This window comes from Marmota marmota, unplaced genomic scaffold (assembly GCF_001458135.2).
Source record: "Marmota marmota marmota unplaced genomic scaffold, marMar, whole genome shotgun sequence".
Classification (NCBI taxonomy): Eukaryota; Metazoa; Chordata; class Mammalia; order Rodentia; family Sciuridae; genus Marmota; species Marmota marmota.
The window spans coordinates 28,256,728-28,274,595 of NW_026000005.1; the positions used below are offsets into that span (position 1 = coordinate 28,256,728).

Below are 17,868 nucleotides of genomic sequence, written 5' to 3' on the forward strand. Positions count from 1 at the left end.
CACCTAAATCGTTATGAATTATCAATTGTTGTATAACAAATCATCCCAAATCTTACTAACTTAAAACAGCAGCAATAACAAAATTTTATTATCTCACATAGTTTCTAAAGATCATGAATCCAGAATCAACTTAGCTAGGTGATTGTGATTCAGAGTGTCTTAAGATGTTGGCCAGAGATAAAGTCCTCCAAAGCTTGACTGGGATGGAAGATCTGCTTCCAAGCTCATTCAGATGACTGTTGGTCAGAGGCCATAGTTTCTCACCCTTGGGCTTTTCCATAGGGCTTCACATGACTCCTGAGCTGGCTTTCCCTCAAATAAATACCCAAGAAAGAGAGGGAGCAACCAAGATGGAAACTTCAGTGTCTTTTACAGCCCAATCTCAGAAATAACATACCATTACTTCTCCATTATATGGATCATGCCAACCAATCCTGCTTTGGTATGGAAGGGGACTACAATAGGGTATGAATACCAAGAGGCAGGAATCATTGGAGGTTATCTTGAAGGCCAGATGCAACTAATAAAAATGAAAATAAATTACCATTATTCATGTATTATAATTATTATGACCACTTTTTCTTCATATCAATTATTGCACATTCCTCCTCCATTAATTCTATTTAATACAAATTCTAGAATTTCAAATTTTAAGTTAGGATAAGAATAATTAATATCTTACTTCTTTTACTATGCTTGTGCCTGACATTTTTTAAGTCATAAAAACCTATATCAAGTTAAATCTTGAGATTATAAAATACTCATGAGCTTATATTATATAGCTTATATTGTAAGAATTAGAAATTTACAAACATAAACAGAAAATATGTTTCTTTTCTCTGAAAAAAAATCAAATTACAATGGTTCCAATATAATTTGCCTATAAAAATAAAACCAACTGAAATATCCAAAATTCCTTTTTGTGGAAGAACATTGTTTTGTTTTTGTTTTTGTTTTCTGACATTACACCCAACCGTCTACATATCTATGCATTTCTTGACACACAAGTGCACACATCACCACAGCATGCATAAACCCATATGTATGAATTAGACATAAATCAGTGGCACTTCGAAAAAATATGTTGTCTTTTCTCTGCTAGCTCTAGTGGCTGGTTGCCATGGACATGACTATGCACAAGATAGACCTTTCAGAAGTGCCCTCATTGGGGGAGATCCTGTATTAATCAGACATGGAGAAAACTTTAATAACAAAGTGGAGCAAATATCCTAGCAACAAAAGCAGTTTGCTTTTATCAAACAAATCCAATTCATCATGTCTTTTTCTTTGACCTTGATTGAACTGAGGATCACTCTTCCCTGCACTCTGCCATCAGTGAACAGGTAGCTAATCTTTTAAATTAATGTGAGATTTCATCTTTAATTACCATATGCATAGATTTAATTTATGCTTCATTAAATTCTGCATAGGGTCAAGACTGATTTCAGAGTTCTCTGCCTCCACAGATCCTCTATTATTTCCAGAGTACTTATTTGCCGTCTAAGCTCTCTACTATTATCTTCCAGCATTCATTAATATTAACTTGGTTTCCCAAAGCCATAGTGCTTGGAAAATAGATGAAAGCAATTCTTACCTGTTTTGAAAATCTCTTTTCACCATAATGTACTATTTAGTATATGTATATAAATTTTTATGAATCTAATTATGGATAATCACTTAAATGTATAAAATATTGAAAGTAAAATCCATCCACAAGTCCACATTAATAATGTGTTAATAATACACATTATTAACTTTTTGTATGTGTGTTTCTCTTCATTATTTTTATATGTACCATTTAGAAGAAAAGTTGTGTTCATATTCTTTATAAAATTTTCACTTTTTATTTTTTTTCTACTGAGTCATATAGTGTCATAGAATATCAGAATAGGAAAGGACTTTTCTGTCATCTCATACAATGAGTTTTCCCCATACTGTTTTTAGCAGTTATGTAAATTTTCAACTCTTATGTTAATTAGTTAGTTAATTTAAATTATTTATCAGTTAAAGAACAGTTAATTACATCTGACAATGCTACCCTAAATGATTACTAAATATTTAGTAATCATTTTTGCTTTTTAGTGACTATTCCAACTAGTACAACTCACACTTTAAGTCAAATAAACTAGTGCTTGAATAACACTTTAAACAGAGTTACTTCAAGTTGTAAATAATTGCTACAGAAAGTCTTAGTTTGTTTCAAATTGAGTCTCTTTCAATATTAAACAATTGAAATGTGAATTTATTTAGCAAGTTTTGATTACATAGTTATATAACACGTTCTTTGTCTCTGATTACATCCTTGAGTTCATGGAGTCTTGCTGTTCTGCATTCCATCGCCAGATGAACTGACAAGCTTTGTTGGAAAGTAGTTAATGCCTATGGGACTTCACTGTACAGTTAGTAATATTTTCAGTCAAATAAGCTTTGTACATAGGGAAAGATATAGGTTTAGTCATCTGGTGCCCTCAGGAATGAAATTGTCAACATACCATTCCAGTTATGGAGCTTCCAAATACGAATCATTTTGGATGTTGGCCTAAAAGTATAGAAATCGTGAACTACATATTTTTTAGGGCAATTGTCATTCAATATTATTTAGAATACTTAAGGAATACCCAAGGTTAATATTTAAGATAAAAAAGATTCCTGGGACCCAACCTCAGAGGTGCTGGTTTAGAAGTCTTGGGTGAAAAAAAAAATAAAAAGGCTGTTAAAAATGTGAGTGCCTGTGTTTTTAACAGCCTCTTTTCTTCCCATCCACCTTGAGGTTCCAATGGAAGGGTCCACTGGCATCTTATGTGGAATAGTGCTCTAGGGATTTGAAAGAATTTATGGTATTCCATAATCTAATTTGGTAACAAAATAATTGGGGCAGAAAGTAAAGAGTAAATAACTACTGCAAGTCTGAAGGGGGAAATAATTCTGTAAAACTGCTAATATCTGCCTTCATTACAGAAATCTTGTCAAGAAAATAATGGTTTTCACAGGCTCTCATAAGTCACATGATTGTCATGAAGACTTGAGGACCTAAAATTACACAGCTGGTAGCCAGCTTTGTCTTTTCTTTATAAATCCAAAAGTATAACACTAAAAAAGAGAGGATTCATATTATCTCAGGTACAAATGATAAGCTTAGAGGAGGTCATGCTTCATTAAGAAAGAGAAATGGAATGGGGTCGGGGAAAGGGAGCATAAAGAAAGCCTCTTAGGAAATAGGTAGAAAGGAGAGGGAAGGTTCTTCTAGAGGTGTAATCAGTCAAAGTCTCAGAAAGAAACAAGTAGCATGCTGGAGAATTTGAGAAGATATTAAAACAGGAGCTTTATTTAAAAAAATAAAAGGTAAATTTAACCTGAAAGACAATAATTGATAACTGGCCTATCAGAGCAAACATGGTAAGCACATCCAGCTTATACAGGTCTTGTTGACCACTGTAAAGAGCTCAAATCTTATTCTGAGGTTGATTGGATTGCCTGTTGGAAGCAGTTGAGCAACAGTGGAGAAGTAAGAGAAGCAACAAGACTTGTAGGAAGTAATTACAATCTACCTGATGAGAGATGTTGGTGACTGAGACAAGTGGTATCCACAGATAGAGCTGATGAGAAGTGGTGGATAGGGAATCTGTGGGAGTCTATAATGTATTCAAAGTTGGCACAAAACCAGTATTCACAGAATATTCTAGCTTTCTGAAAAAAAGATAAATTCTGGTATTACATATATGAGAATTTAGGGTACTGTAGTAAGCTTCTTCAATATGACTGCCAATCCAGCTAAAAATTTAGTATTGCAGCATCTTACGTGATTGAATTTGAATTTATATTTAGTTCCCTAGTTGTCAATTAAAATATTTAAGAATATTAAACTATAAGATCACATTGAAATTCAAAACCATTGTATATGATAGCAGTTGTCATTCAACACACCAGACAATTCTATTAATAAGAATAGAAATAACAAATATGGTATGCTTCAATAGGAAACTAGAAAGGCTATGAAAATAACAATGCTTTAGACATTGTCCAGGACTGTATTTTTCTTTAACTTTGTACTGCAACACACAGTAAGAAATATATTTGACTAAATTACGCTTGACAAATGTGTGAAGTGAAACAAAAATTTCACCACACATACAAGTCTTTACTCCATAGTTTGTTTTTGTTTTTTTTTGTAATTAGAAGGTTCATAATACCCGTGTCCTATCAAATTAATTTCTTGAAACATTAATGATTTGTATTAGTCACCTTTTCATTGCTGTGACAAAAATGCTTGACAAAGACAACCTAAAGGAGGAAAAGTTTATTTGGGGCTCATAGTTTCAGAAGCCTCAGTCCATGTCCATTGTCAGCCAACTCCATCACTCTGGGCCTGAGATGAGGCAGAACATCATGGTGGAAAGGTGTGGTAGAGAAAAGCTGCTCAGCTTGTGGTAGTCAGAAAGGAGTGAAGGGGCTACACTCCCAGTAACCTGCCTTCTTCAACCACACCTCCACTTGCTTTCAGTTAACACCCAGTAGACTATTCAAATTATTAATCCATCAAATGGATGAATCCACTGATGAGGTTATACATCTCATAATCTAATCATTCCCTAAAAACCCCACCTCTGAACCTTGCTGCTTTGGGGATCATGCTTTTAAAACATGAGCTTTTCAGGGGACGTTTCTAGATCCAAACCATAATATCTTCAATTCAAAATACAGATAGATCTGAGAAATTTAGGAAACTCTCTCATTCTTGCTCTCAGTGGTTGCATTTTTGGTAAGAGGTCTTCATGTGTAGATAGTGACATTTGTTAGTTGAGGTAAAGGTACAAAAATTTCCTTCTGCATCACATGGCTCAGAAGGAAGTCCTTGGTGATTAAGTTTAGATTTTAGAACCCAGATGCCATCTTGGATCCCAGAAATTCTGTTTATATTTTGTCATTTATTGTCTGTCATTCTGACTGGATCATATGCTTCCCAGGATGGTCCTACATACCCACTAATGCCTTAGTCAGTTTGGGTTGCTGTAACAAAGAACCTTAATGTGGGTGGCTTATCCATAATAGAAATTTATTTCTCACAGTTCTGGAAGCTGACAGTCTCAGATCATGGTGGCAGTACAATTGGGTTCTGATTCAGAACTGTCTTTTCATTGCATGATAGAAAGAAAACAAGAAAGCTATGTATGTCTTTTTTTTTTAATAAGGGGAGCAGTTTACCCTCCTGACTTAATTACTTTTCCAAATTCCAAAGGCATCGCCTTCTAATACCATCACATTGGAAGTTGGGATTTCAAAATACAAATTTTGAGAGCCACAAACATATAGTTCATTGCATCTACCATGCTTATATTGCTGTGTTATGCTGAGTAATCATTTGAATCTATTTTTAATTAGGAGTAAATTGAACACTAAGTAATGAATATATCAAGTTTTAAATTGAATAATAAAATTTCAGAAACTTGTGTTGTTTTTTTAAATTTGTTTTGCTATCTTACATAGATACATAACCTAAGAATTTTCAAAATAATCTCATTTTATCGTAGTAAAATTGTGTTTAGCATTTGCAGTTTCTTTTTCTTTTACATAATATTTTCACAACTGAAATTAAAATAGCCCAGTGTAGTAGACAGGACAAACATCATTCCTGTTTCTACCGGAGTTAAACCTCATAGCTTAGCAGAAAAGAAACATCTTGACACAAACTATTTCTATAGCTCTGACTCTCATCATTACCTACCACCCAAATTACTCACCAACTAACTAATCACTTATGAATTCTCCCTCTCCAAACTCATGATTTTTAAAAATCTGAACAACATTTGCAAGCACAATGCTGATTTACTTTCCTGCCCCAACCTCAACTTTGCCTGGCTAATTTCTACCCATTCTTCAAAACTCTTTCAATGTTTATGTTTCAAAGAAATGGTTAGCAAAAGCAAAATGAGTAAAACCAGTTAGGATTTTCAAACAAATCAAACAACAGATAAACAAATGAATAAATGAAAAAATGAGAAAAGTAGAGCTATAAGCCATGTCGCGCTGCCCCCCTTGGAAGGCTTGACTGCCAGGGTAATTGTCTTCTTTCCACTTTGGGGAGCAGGGCCTCTCTGGTGATACCTCCATGCCAAAGATCCCGCTATGCCACCTACTTTGATGTTGCTGTTCTCCGCTGCCTACTCCAGCCCCACTGGTCTGAAGAAGGCACCCAGTGGTCTCTGATGTACTATCTACAAAGGCTGCGGCATATGTTGGAAGAGAAGCCAGAGAAGGCTCCAGAGCCAGATATTCCTCTCCTGCCCAGACCCAGGAGTAGCTCAATGGTGGCGGCAGCACCCTCACTAGTGAACACTCACAAAACCCAAGTAAGACACTCTGTCCATTGTAATTTGAACTGACAACGCTGGCCATACCATGCTCTCTCTTTCTTCTGTGCATCCAGTGCTGTCTGATTGGTGGATTCCTCGGTTATCATTATCCTTTCCCTTCCATCTTTCATTGCTGGACTTTTTTGCTGTTGTTTAGTTCTTGTTTACCATTAAAAGAAGTGCATCTCTTACACATGCTATGGTAGTGTAAGTCTTAGTTTATCCAGAATGGTGAAAATGAGGTCTTCTGAGTAGTCAAAGTAGGTAATAAAGACTTCTGACACGTCATCTGTCAGTTACCAATATCATAAAATATGGGACACCACCATTTTACTGATTTGGCATAATTCAAAAATTTTCAGTATTTCAGTATCATCATTAGAAATATTGTTTATTGATATATAGTCTTGCTATTTATTATAAATGTCTGGAGAAATAAACTGAGTGTATACTAATGTGGTGACATCCCCATGAAAATTGCTTTCTGATGAACAACTGCCTAATATAAGTTGAATCTTGTTCTTCCTCTCTTTCTCATCAACATTGTATGTTGAAAATATAGAGAAAAACCTGACTTTCAGGGTTTTACAGTTTTGGGCTTAAAATTCTTTTCTGCATATTGTGAAGATATACATAAGCAATATCAGAGTGGAAAAGAAATATGCTCTGCTTTATTAGTAGTATTCTGTCCAAAGTAATAATTTCCTTTAATGAATTTTTAAATAGAAAAATATTTAAATTTTTTTTTAGTTGTAGATAGACACAATACCTTTATTTAATTTATTTTTTTAAGGTGGTCCTGAGGATTGAACCCAGTGCCTCACACATACAAGACAAATGCTCTACCAATTAAGCTACAATCCCAGCCCCTGGAAAAATTATATTTTTAACTAAAAAAGAAAAAGAGATATCTATTTTCTATTTTCTCTGGGGTTACATGGCCTCAGTGCTGAAAATTACAAACAGAAGTTAGTATGAAATACTTCTTTGAGGTTGTAGAATTTGGATTTTGAAAGTCCAGACATGCAAGTTAGATACTTCATAGATATCAAAACAGTAGGTGTATTCCTATTAAAAAATGTGACATATCAGTAACAAAATACTTGGATAACAGCCCTACATTCTTGATCATTGTCTATTTTATTGCATGTTAAGGATCTCACCATGAAGTGTAATGAAGAAGAAAAGTCTCTTAGCCCTGAGGCCTTTTCCAAGGTTTCATTGACCAATCTGCGAAGGTCTGCAGTACCAGATCTTTCTTCAGACCTGGGCATGAACATTTTTAAAAAGGTGAGTAGGATCATTTATACCTTTTGATATTTTAGTAATTAAATTCAGTGGGGCATGAGGTACTTCTTTCTAATTATGTTACAGTATGGGGGTGGTTACAACACTGACTATGACATAGCATAACCCTATAGGCCTTTGTAAGTCTCTCTATTAGTATGAGTGTGCTTCCTACTCTCAGAGTTCCACAGGGTTGTGGGAAGCTCAGTCCTGATAATGCATTGCGGTAGTAGAGGTAGTTGTAGTAGTAATCTGATAACTTACATTTGTGTGGTCCAACTCATTTCATCAAGTATTTTATATAAAGAGTTTTCACATAATCCAACGAAATTCTTTATTCTACCTGTTTTCCAGAGAAGAATTTGACCCTTAGAAACTAGATAGTTCACCAAAGAGTGAACCCAAATCTGAAAGTAGATCTTTAGCTAAATACTTCTATGCTCTCCTGAACCCATCAGACTGTCTCTTTTTTTAAATAAATATATGGCACTAATTGCATAGAAAATAATATGTATAGATTCACAGGTACATGTGTGTGTGTATACACACACACGCACACACACATAAGTAAGAGTCTTTTTATCTTTGATTTTGAAAATAATTTGCTTTTAAAATTATTAACTGAATTATGTCCATGAATAATATAACACATATTAACTAATCTATGAGTCCAGCTTGTCATGACTGCATTCATTAAAAATGAAACAATAGGCAATGGCCATCATTTTTTAAAAACCAGTCCTCATTTAAGAGGAAAAAAAAAGAGATTTTTCAATCTTGGCTGCATATAGAAGTTTTAAGGAGCTTTTATAAAAAGATAAGTGCCTAGACCACATCCCAGACCAATTATATCAGAATTGCTAAAGATAGGCTCAGGCGCTGGTATATGAGACAAGTTATCTAGACAATTCTAAACTCCTAATTACACTTGATCTTGAACTATTTTGTAGGAATAATGGGTTTGTATCAATGTTTCCTCTGGATCATCTTTGACTATATCCTGTGAGCAGTTGCACATATTCGAAGTTGGTTGACCAAAATAATGAATTTCAGTTTTGAAAAAGGGACAGCCTGGTCCAAGTGACCAGGAATCCTATATTCTAATCCAGTGATTCTCAAATTTTAGTGTACATTAGAATCACTTATGAGGCATGTTGAAACACATTGCTAGACCTCACCTTTTGAGTTTCTGATGCAATACGTCTGGGGATGCATTGGAGAAAGTGCCTTTCAAGAAAGTTCCCACATGATGCTGATGCTGCTGGTCCAGGGATCAGACTTTGAGAACACTCCTCTAATCCACCAATCAGAAAGACCTGTGAAATGTGTGGCCCTTTGCTTAGTTTCTTTTTCTCTTTTAACAAATTAGGGAAATTTCACCCGTTTCTGTTGGATGACATCCAATGACTTCCTGGATTCCCTATGCTTGTGTTTTACTACTCAAGGATATGGAGCCCTTTGAGAAGTAAACTACAACCTTTCCTTTGCCCTGTGCCTGACTATTCATATCTTACCATTGCAGTTCAAGAGCCGTAAAGAAGACCGAGAGAGGAAAGGCTCCATTCCATTCCACCACACCGGGAAGAGGAGGCCCCGAAGAATGGGTGTGCCATTCCTGCTTCATGAGGACCACCTGGATGTGTCCCCCACTCGTAGCACATTCTCCTTTGGAAGTTTCTCTGGGCTTGGAGAAGACAGGCGAGGCATCGAAAAAGGAGGCTGGCCAACCACCATTTTAGGTGATCACAAAAGACCTTTTGAAGTAGGGCAGAGCTTGAGTGACCTATTTAGGAATCTTGACCTGTGGCTCCCTGGAAAGTCTGGGTCTTTCTTGGACAATTAATTCAGCCAAGAAATTTGGTCCTAACTGAAGGTTCCCCAGTAACTGAAATAATGCTGTATTTTCACAGCCAAACAAATGCAAATAAGTAATTACGTAAGAATTCTGTGTAATTAGCCAGGTTAAAGGTCCTATTTCTTAGATTCAGAAACATGGCCCTAGAGGGTTCTGTGCCTTAACTTTCATTGGTTAATCTAAAGACAGACCTTTATTTAACTCTGTTATTTAATAAAGGAATAAGTGAAGCAAAGGAAAAAATTTTTTCTGTTTGGGATGGCATATTAAGACAGCCAGCTTAAAACCAGGAGCTGACAGTTAGCAGGTCCACAACAGATGGTTTCTGACATTTGGCTTAGATTGGGGCTGACCTTATCACAGGCAGTTCCATCAATCATATTGACCTTGACTATACCCCAGGCAAGTTCAATTCTTGCTATTTTGGCTGGGCCTTCTGCTATTCCTAATACCCCCTCACTCTCACTGCTGTCTGTAGGAAAGACAAAAATCTCAGCAGAGAACTTTTCAGATTTTAAAAAACCCTTGTGATGCTCTTGTCCACTTCAGGGAAGCTGACGCGGCGGGGCAGTTCAGATGCAGCTACTGAGATGGAGAGCCTGAGCGCCAGGCACTCCCACTCCCACCACACTCTGGTGAGCGACCTGCCTGACCCCTCCAACAGCCACGGAGAAAACACAGTCAAGGAAGGTAGGTCCCAGGCAGGGCTGGGGGCAGGAGTTTAGGTTTCTTAGTCTCTCTGCTTACCGCAGGTTCCATTTTCATTGTACTCCACTTACTTATGTTCTTTGAAAACTTCCATTCTTGTGTTATCACTTGGTAATTTAATGTTTAGTCATTCTTAGTGAAGAGCCGTTTGACTAGACTGAGACCACCAGACCTTTAGAGGAAGAGCAAAGATGAGCCACTCATCTCAAAAGATCACAGACCCATAGGGCTAAAGGGCATCTTGCAAAGCATTTAGTGCTTTAGTTTCCTCTGTGACATGCTTCGGAAGGATTACACCTTCCGTGGGAAGAAAGTCATTGCCTTCCAGGGCCACTAATGTCTTTTCACACAGATTCTCTTTCAGAGAAGTGATTTATGGGCTTTACACAAATTGAATGTGTTTCTGGATGGAATCTAAGGCAGGCTCTTTTTCTTTACTCTTAACAGAATAATTTATTCTTGTTCTTATTCTTATGCTCTCATAGGAACACAAATTTAATCCCTCTTTTCTTTGAACTGTACTTCAAGTATCTATTCTTCGTTATAAATTTACATTCTATTACTTTAACCAGAGAAGAAAAATTCCATCTTGTTTTTTTTTTTTTTTGTAATACACCAGATCAAAATAAGATATTTAACTTCCATAACTTATGGGAAAATAGTTCAGTTAAACTAGTTTTTGTTAATATGGTTTGTCATCTAACAGTGTGTAAAATCTACCTGTTACGATCAAGTGAACTAAGTCAGCATTAACAAAAGGTAAATCCTAGCTTCAGCTAAAGGAAGCCAGTTGCAATTTAGTTTTTCTATAGCCTCCATCAATATTACTTGGACTTACAGCTTCAGGAGTTCCATGGGAGTTCAGGATAGATTTGAGACTGTAAGTCATATATCTACAAAAGCTACAGCCCTGATCATGGTCATAATTTAAATAATAGCATAACTATCTAACTGATGTAGCAGGTGAATATGAGGAAAACTAAGATGTTTCTTTTGTATCATTAGTGCGATCCCAGATCTCCACTATCACAGTAGCAACCTTCAATACCACATTGGCATCATTCAACGTAGGCTACGCAGACTTTTTCAACGAGCATATGAGGAAGCTCTGCAACCAAGTGCCTATCCCAGAGATGCCTCACGAACCTCTGGCCTGTGCTAACCTGCCTCGCAGCCTCACAGACTCCTGCATCAATTACAGCTACCTGGAGGACACAGAGCATATCGATGGGACCAACAACTTTGTCCACAAGAATGGCATGCTTGATCTTTCCGTAAGGAACAAGAAGTTTTCTTATGAAGGCCAGAAAGATATTGATTCTTTAAATCCAATATTCACAAGATTGGGTAAAAGGGCATAGAGATTCTTAGAAGTATTGAATCTTAAAATGAAAAAACTACCCACATAAAAAAATTCTTAAATGTGTCAACCATCATAGATGAACCTTTTGTTTTTCCCTAGGCATTACATTATATTTGATCTGATCTAAGAATATGTTTATAATTCTAAAAACTTAGTGAATCCTAAACATAAATATATATTTGTGTGTTTTCTAAACCTCTTTTTTTCCCAGAAAAAGAGTAAGAAGCTCATTTATTTCATTTGGTTATATAAGCAACAAGACTACAAACCTCATAGTCATAAAAAATGAATGGAAGTCCTTAAACTATTTAGACTTGCATTCTGAAGAATGCTTTCCTTGAGTATAGTTATTAGCAAATGAAAGGGTTGCTATATTTTATAATTATGTTTCACAAACATTATTATTGCACATTAGGGAACCTGGCCTAGCAAATAATTTAAAATATTAAAATCAATAAAGGGGCATAATTTAAAAATGCAAATATTATACATTTGAAGTTGAAGGGTAAATAATGATACAATTGTGAATAAGCAAGTATTGCTTTATTATGAGCATAAATATGTTATTCTTCTTTATTCATTATTTGTGGAAAGTGAAAAGAATTGAAACACCCTGATTTTAAATATCAGTTATACAAGTTTCCACTTGAGTAATTAGTGTCCCATTAATTCACTATGCTTCAATATCCCCATTAACTGTACATATCATGGGAAGTTTGGAGAGACTTAACTGAGAAAATACATGATTTTAATTCTCTGGGTGATATAAAGTCTATATTAAGCACGTATACAAGGTCCCCATGCAGCTTAGATAAGAAAATCTGAAAATTGTCTGATTTATGCACATAGCACAGAAGAAGAATAACTAGTTAAACAGAATAACTAAATCTATTTAGGAAGAGGTAACTTAATTGTCCTGTTTATCTTTGTCCTCTGCAGGTGGTTCTGAAGGCTGTTTATCTTGTCCTTAACCATGATATCAGCTCTCGCATCTGTGATGTGGCACTAAACATTGTGGAATGCTTGCTTCAACTTGGTGTAGTACCATGTGTAGAAAAGAACAGAAAGAAGAGTGAAAACAAGGAAAATGAGACTGTGGAAAAGAGACCAAGTGAAGGAACTTTCCAGTTCAAAGGAGTATCTGGAAGTTCTACCTGTGGATTTGGGGGCCCTTCCATTAGTGGAGCTGGAGATGGTGGAGGAGAAGAAGGAGGAGGTGGTGATGGAGGAGGTGGAGGAGGTGATGGAGGAGGAGGTGGAGGAGGTGGAGGAGGCCCTTATGAGAAGAATGATAAGAATCAAGAGAAGGTATGACTGAACCACCTTCTGTGTCCTCATGAAATATTGCTCTGAATTTCTTCCCAATGCTGGCTTGCTAGCAATTTATTGACTCAGAGCAGCAACTAATCACTAGAGTAAGAAAGTACTGAATGTAGAAATATCTTAATTAGGTTTTTAGCAGGCATGAGTAGAAACAGATTGAACAGTGTTCTGAATCCACACATATCGTCCGTCATTTATGCTTTGTTAGAATGAATTTTCTGGTTAGGTTATTTCTGCAATAGAACACCTCAGATGCATTCCATTTCCATAATTCTCAGTGGGCCACTAAGGATGGATAGCCTCTTTCTTGAGACGTTCGTGGTATAAATTGAGTAGTATCTTAGTCCACTCATGCTGCAATAAGAAAATACTATAGTTTGTATGGCCTAGTCAACAGAAATTTACTCCTCACAGTTCTAAAGGTTGGGAAGTCCAAGGTCAAGTTGCCAGCTGGGTGGGTTTAATGTGAGGCCTTTTGCTTGACTTGTAGGTGACCACCATTGCTGTGTGCTCACACAGCCTCCACTTTGTGCATGTGCAGGAAGACAGCCTAATCGCTTTGGACCCAGGTCCCAGTGTCTGACCTTATTTAATTTTAATTAATTCCCAAGGGCCCATCTGCAAATATAATCAGATTAGAGTTTAAGATTTCAATATACAGATTCCAGGAGGACACAAATACCCAGTCCATAAGAAGCAGTGTGGACTTTCTAAATAAAGTATTTATATAACATATTTTTGGCAGACAACTTTAGCCATAGTTAAGGGGAAAGCAAGAGAAGAATGGTGCTTGATTAGTTGGTTGATTTATTTGATATTGGTTTGGCATGGCAACAACTATTCTAGCCTCAGTTCCCTTGTGTCTCAGTGTGTCACCTCCCAGAGGGTTTTGCCTTCCTATTATTGATTGTTCCTGAATTTCTTTCCCTCTGCCTTGGCAAAACCTCGCTATGAACTCTGCATTTAACAGCAAGAATTCATTTTTTCCTTCTTGAGTTTCAAATACAAATTACCACAGCTTAAATTCACATAACTCACACTGATTTGAGGTTGTAGCTGGAATGTGCTGTTCAGAAATTGAAACCAACAAGAGATTTGAATCTCTAACAGGTAAGAATCGCATATCATGTCAAGTGTTTACAAGTGAAAGATTATACTATATAGAGTTTTAACATCTACAGACATAATATGAACTATAAATTGTCCATTTTTATCCATAGGGTGTTAATTTTTTACATCCAAATGAGGATTGCAGAAATTATAAAAATTTCTTCTTTCTTTCTACTCCCACCTACTACATAATTAATGCACATTTATCATCTGTGTTTCTTTATTTCATGGCTTACTTTTATCTTCCCAATATTCATGATTTATCTTCCCAATATTCTGATCCAAATATTCCTGCTTCAATATTCTTGGATTCCTTAGCCTTATCTTTAGGATTTTCTTCTTCTGCCTTAATCATAGAGTATATCTAGATATTATTTTAGATACTATAGCTTGGTGCTATAAATGTTATTTTGACCAAAATTATCACTTTTGATCAGTATGGATGATTTTAAAAAGAGATAATGTGGTCTCTAAAAGAGCAACCAAGATTCAATTGTTTTGTAGTTAGTTTTCAAAATGATATTCTTTTTAGGACAAAGAATTTATAAAATAAAATGTGATGCTAGGTCAAGTGGCTTGTGTTTATGATTCATAAAGGTCTGTTCTTCCCTAAAAACATCTTTTCTTTTCAGTGGAATCAGAAAGTTTATCTAATTTTTCAGCCCCACTAATATCAGAAACATGGGAAATTGATTAAGACAGAAAGGAAGATCTAATTTCTATTTCCATTTTGGCCACTAGCTTATACTGAGAAGTTGAAATATTATTTAGTACTCTGGTTTCTGCCTGTAGTTTGATACATCTTTCTGAATATCCTCTATGAAAGAAACTTAAATCCCAAGGACACCTGAAGGTCTAAAGAATAAAAAACTAAATCCATCCTTACAAAGGGTTTTCGGGGTTAGAGAATTTTTAAAGGGACATATAATAATTTAAAAATATATGTAAACCAATCTTCCAAATAAGCCCTTGCTTGGGGTGATCTTTTCTGAGACACTACTATATGACTCTGTTGTCCACATATTGTCCAAAAAATCTTGACTGTGGGAACTGGTGAGGAATGAAATCCAGTACAAGCTCTGCTCACAGAGCTTCACATCCAAGCACTGCATCCACCCAGAGGCTTGGCTATTTCCAACTCATCCACCAAGAGAGGCGTGTTTCTAATTTGCATAAAGGTGCCTCATACAATAGCAGTGTCCTAGACCTAGAAATAATAGTTAACATTTGTTTTGCTATTATTATGGACATTACATATTTTTACTTTTTTGACTTATGAGATTATTATATTATTGCTATTTTGTAGGACACTGAGTAGTTTGCCCAAAGTTATACAATTATCAAATCTTGCAGGGAAGATTTCATCCAAACTAAAAATGACATCTTAATTGTAAATATATCTGGAGCTGAGATGACTCTTCAAAGCAGTTCTTAGGTGAAGCAAGGAGTGCCTTTACCACTCTTCTGCCACTGACCTGTCATTGGATGTAGTCTGTCTCCTGGAAAATACTGTAAAGTTGGTTGCTTGGTGGAGGCAGCTCTCCAGCAGAGGCAGTCAGCTGAGGATTTTCAGCCATCAACACTTCCAACAACTCAGAGAATGAATGTTTTATTCCTGACGGGAGAAATTCTGGGGTCCAGCACTGCATTCACTACATGAGTTTATGGATAAGTTTATGGATAAGAAAAGGAGGGCCAACTACATAGCATGGGGGGGGGGAGAGTATCTACACTATCACATCAAGGCAGATAATAATTTCTGTATAAATCCCTAGCCCTTTCTTTTACACCCTACCTCCATTGGAGTATTCTTTCTATGTGTAGCCCAAAAGTTTATCTGTCAACCTGTTCATGTAACTAACATGAAAATCCCTTATGTTGTTGAGCAGTGGTCACCATTATATCATTTGCTTTACACAGCAAACCTGTGAAGTAGGAAGGGCAGTTATTAGGGTGCTTAATTCACAGGTGAGGAAACAAAAAAGGGATTAGTTAACTTATCTAATGTTACACGCGATTAAGGACCAGGAGCTGGAATCCCAAGTCCTCAATGAATGTGCTTACTCTAAATGTAGCTAGGATGATAGAGGCAGGTTGCTGCTTCCCAAAGGTAATGACTCCCCCACACTGGGCTCAGCATCATCCCTTAGCAACAGCGTCCTTATGCTTCTTTGGAAATGATTCAAGGAAGTTCCTTTTTTGGACATCATGTTCTCCACTCACAGTAAGGATTAAAGAGACAAAAAAGTGGATGAAAATGATTTTCATTATTCATCTCAGGAGGGCTCCCAATTGACCCTCAAGGGGAGAATAAATCTGAATGCTTATAAAGTTCTGCATATTCTTGCTTTTCTTATGCATGTGAATTATAATATAGTGAAACAATTGGAAAAAATCCTTCAAAAATAGCAGAAATTGCCAAGTTCTAGACTTTGACCAGTTGAAGAAATTCAGCAGTAATCCTTACCTGGTGGTATTATCAGAAGACTGCTCATGAGGGTAGTTTCTAAGGAAATTCATTGGCCTTCATTGCTGATGATCCCCACCTGCCACCCCGGTAGCCGTTCCAATAGGCTGTCAAGGGTATGAAGGATATCTTCCAAGAAAAAGGTCTGTGTTCATGTTCTAGCACCAGAGGCTATTCAAAATGCATAAATTATTTTCTTTTAATTCATGAAATAGATTTTAGAAAAGTGAGTTTGTTTGTTAAACCCTGAACAATTCTATTTCTCAAATTGCAGGTGCTTATTGTAAAACGTACAGACTTTATTTAATTGTAAAATAGAATCTTCGTAGCAATAGTGGTTCAGTGGCAAAGTAAGTAGACTTCTTTTTGTTTCTTGATCATGGGTACCAGGATGAAAGTACACCTGTAAGCAACCATAGGCTTGCTCTCACCATGCTCATCAAAATAGTGAAGTCTTTGGGATGTGCCTATGGTTGCGGAGAAGGACACCGAGGGATCTCCGGAGATCGTCTGAGACACCAGGTATTCCGAGAGAATGTAAGAGAATTAAAGTAGATTCCATTTCCTCTCCCTCTTCCCTCCCTCCAGTTGAGGAATGAGTCCTTTGACAATGAGGGTCAGTGTTCCCTGAAAAATATTGTATTTTATAGGGCATTTTAATGGTATCTTGGGATGGGAGAAATCCAACAAGATATCTCAACAACTAAAACTGGCTTAGGAAAGTTTAATTGGGAAAACACTTCTGCCTCCTACCTAGAGCAGACCAACAAACCAATTGGTGCAAGATGATTGGAATGTGTGAATTTCAGTTTGGAAGAACTTTGCACAGATGAATACATTTAGCAAGCTTCTGATGACCTGCGACAAATGATTTTCAATCATCTGTCTGGCTACTATAAAAGCATATTTCATATTAGAGAAAGGGGTCAAAGTTGAGACTCAGTTTGTTGTTCTTATTTAGATATGGAAAATGGCCCTTATTGGGACAAAACAGGACTGTAAAAGTAGCCAGTTGTTTTCTGGCTGCTTTGCTTCAAAATGAACCTCGACTTCTACATATTTGAGATCATTTCCCTTTGAACTGTGTGAAACTTGAAACTCTGCCCTTGGGCTTGCCATGTGTAATTCCGTAATGGAACATTACAGCTCATTTTCAGTGAGCTCTCCTGATTGTGCCTTGTTCATTCTGACTTGACCAATGATCCATCTTCACAGCAAGCCTGAGCTGGGGCAGTTGCCTCACATGTGAATTGAAATTCTAAGAAAATATTCTTTTCACAAAAAAGAAAGAAAAAAAAGATTGGATGCAAATCTGAGTCCAGAAAACCCTTTGGCATATCTTGGCAGAGTTTTAGGATAATGTCAAAATCTAATGCTGGACCAGTGTTCCTTGGCGTTAGGTTTT

General features: G+C 36.4%; 1 protein-coding gene across 1 annotated transcript in view; it reads left to right on the forward strand.

Moving 5' to 3' along the window:
- Unc80 (unc-80 homolog, NALCN channel complex subunit) overlaps positions 1-17,868 on the forward strand; it is a 188,038-nt gene that overhangs the window by 23,487 nt on the left and 146,683 nt on the right. The window contains exons 9-15 of the mRNA XM_048808985.1: positions 6,086-6,347; positions 7,506-7,640; positions 9,160-9,376; positions 10,042-10,182; positions 11,206-11,474; positions 12,503-12,871; positions 16,854-17,000. Coding sequence (XP_048664942.1) covers positions 6,086-6,347; positions 7,506-7,640; positions 9,160-9,376; positions 10,042-10,182; positions 11,206-11,474; positions 12,503-12,871; positions 16,854-17,000 — 1,540 coding nt within the window. The remainder of the gene's footprint in view (positions 1-6,085; positions 6,348-7,505; positions 7,641-9,159; positions 9,377-10,041; positions 10,183-11,205; positions 11,475-12,502; positions 12,872-16,853; positions 17,001-17,868) is intronic.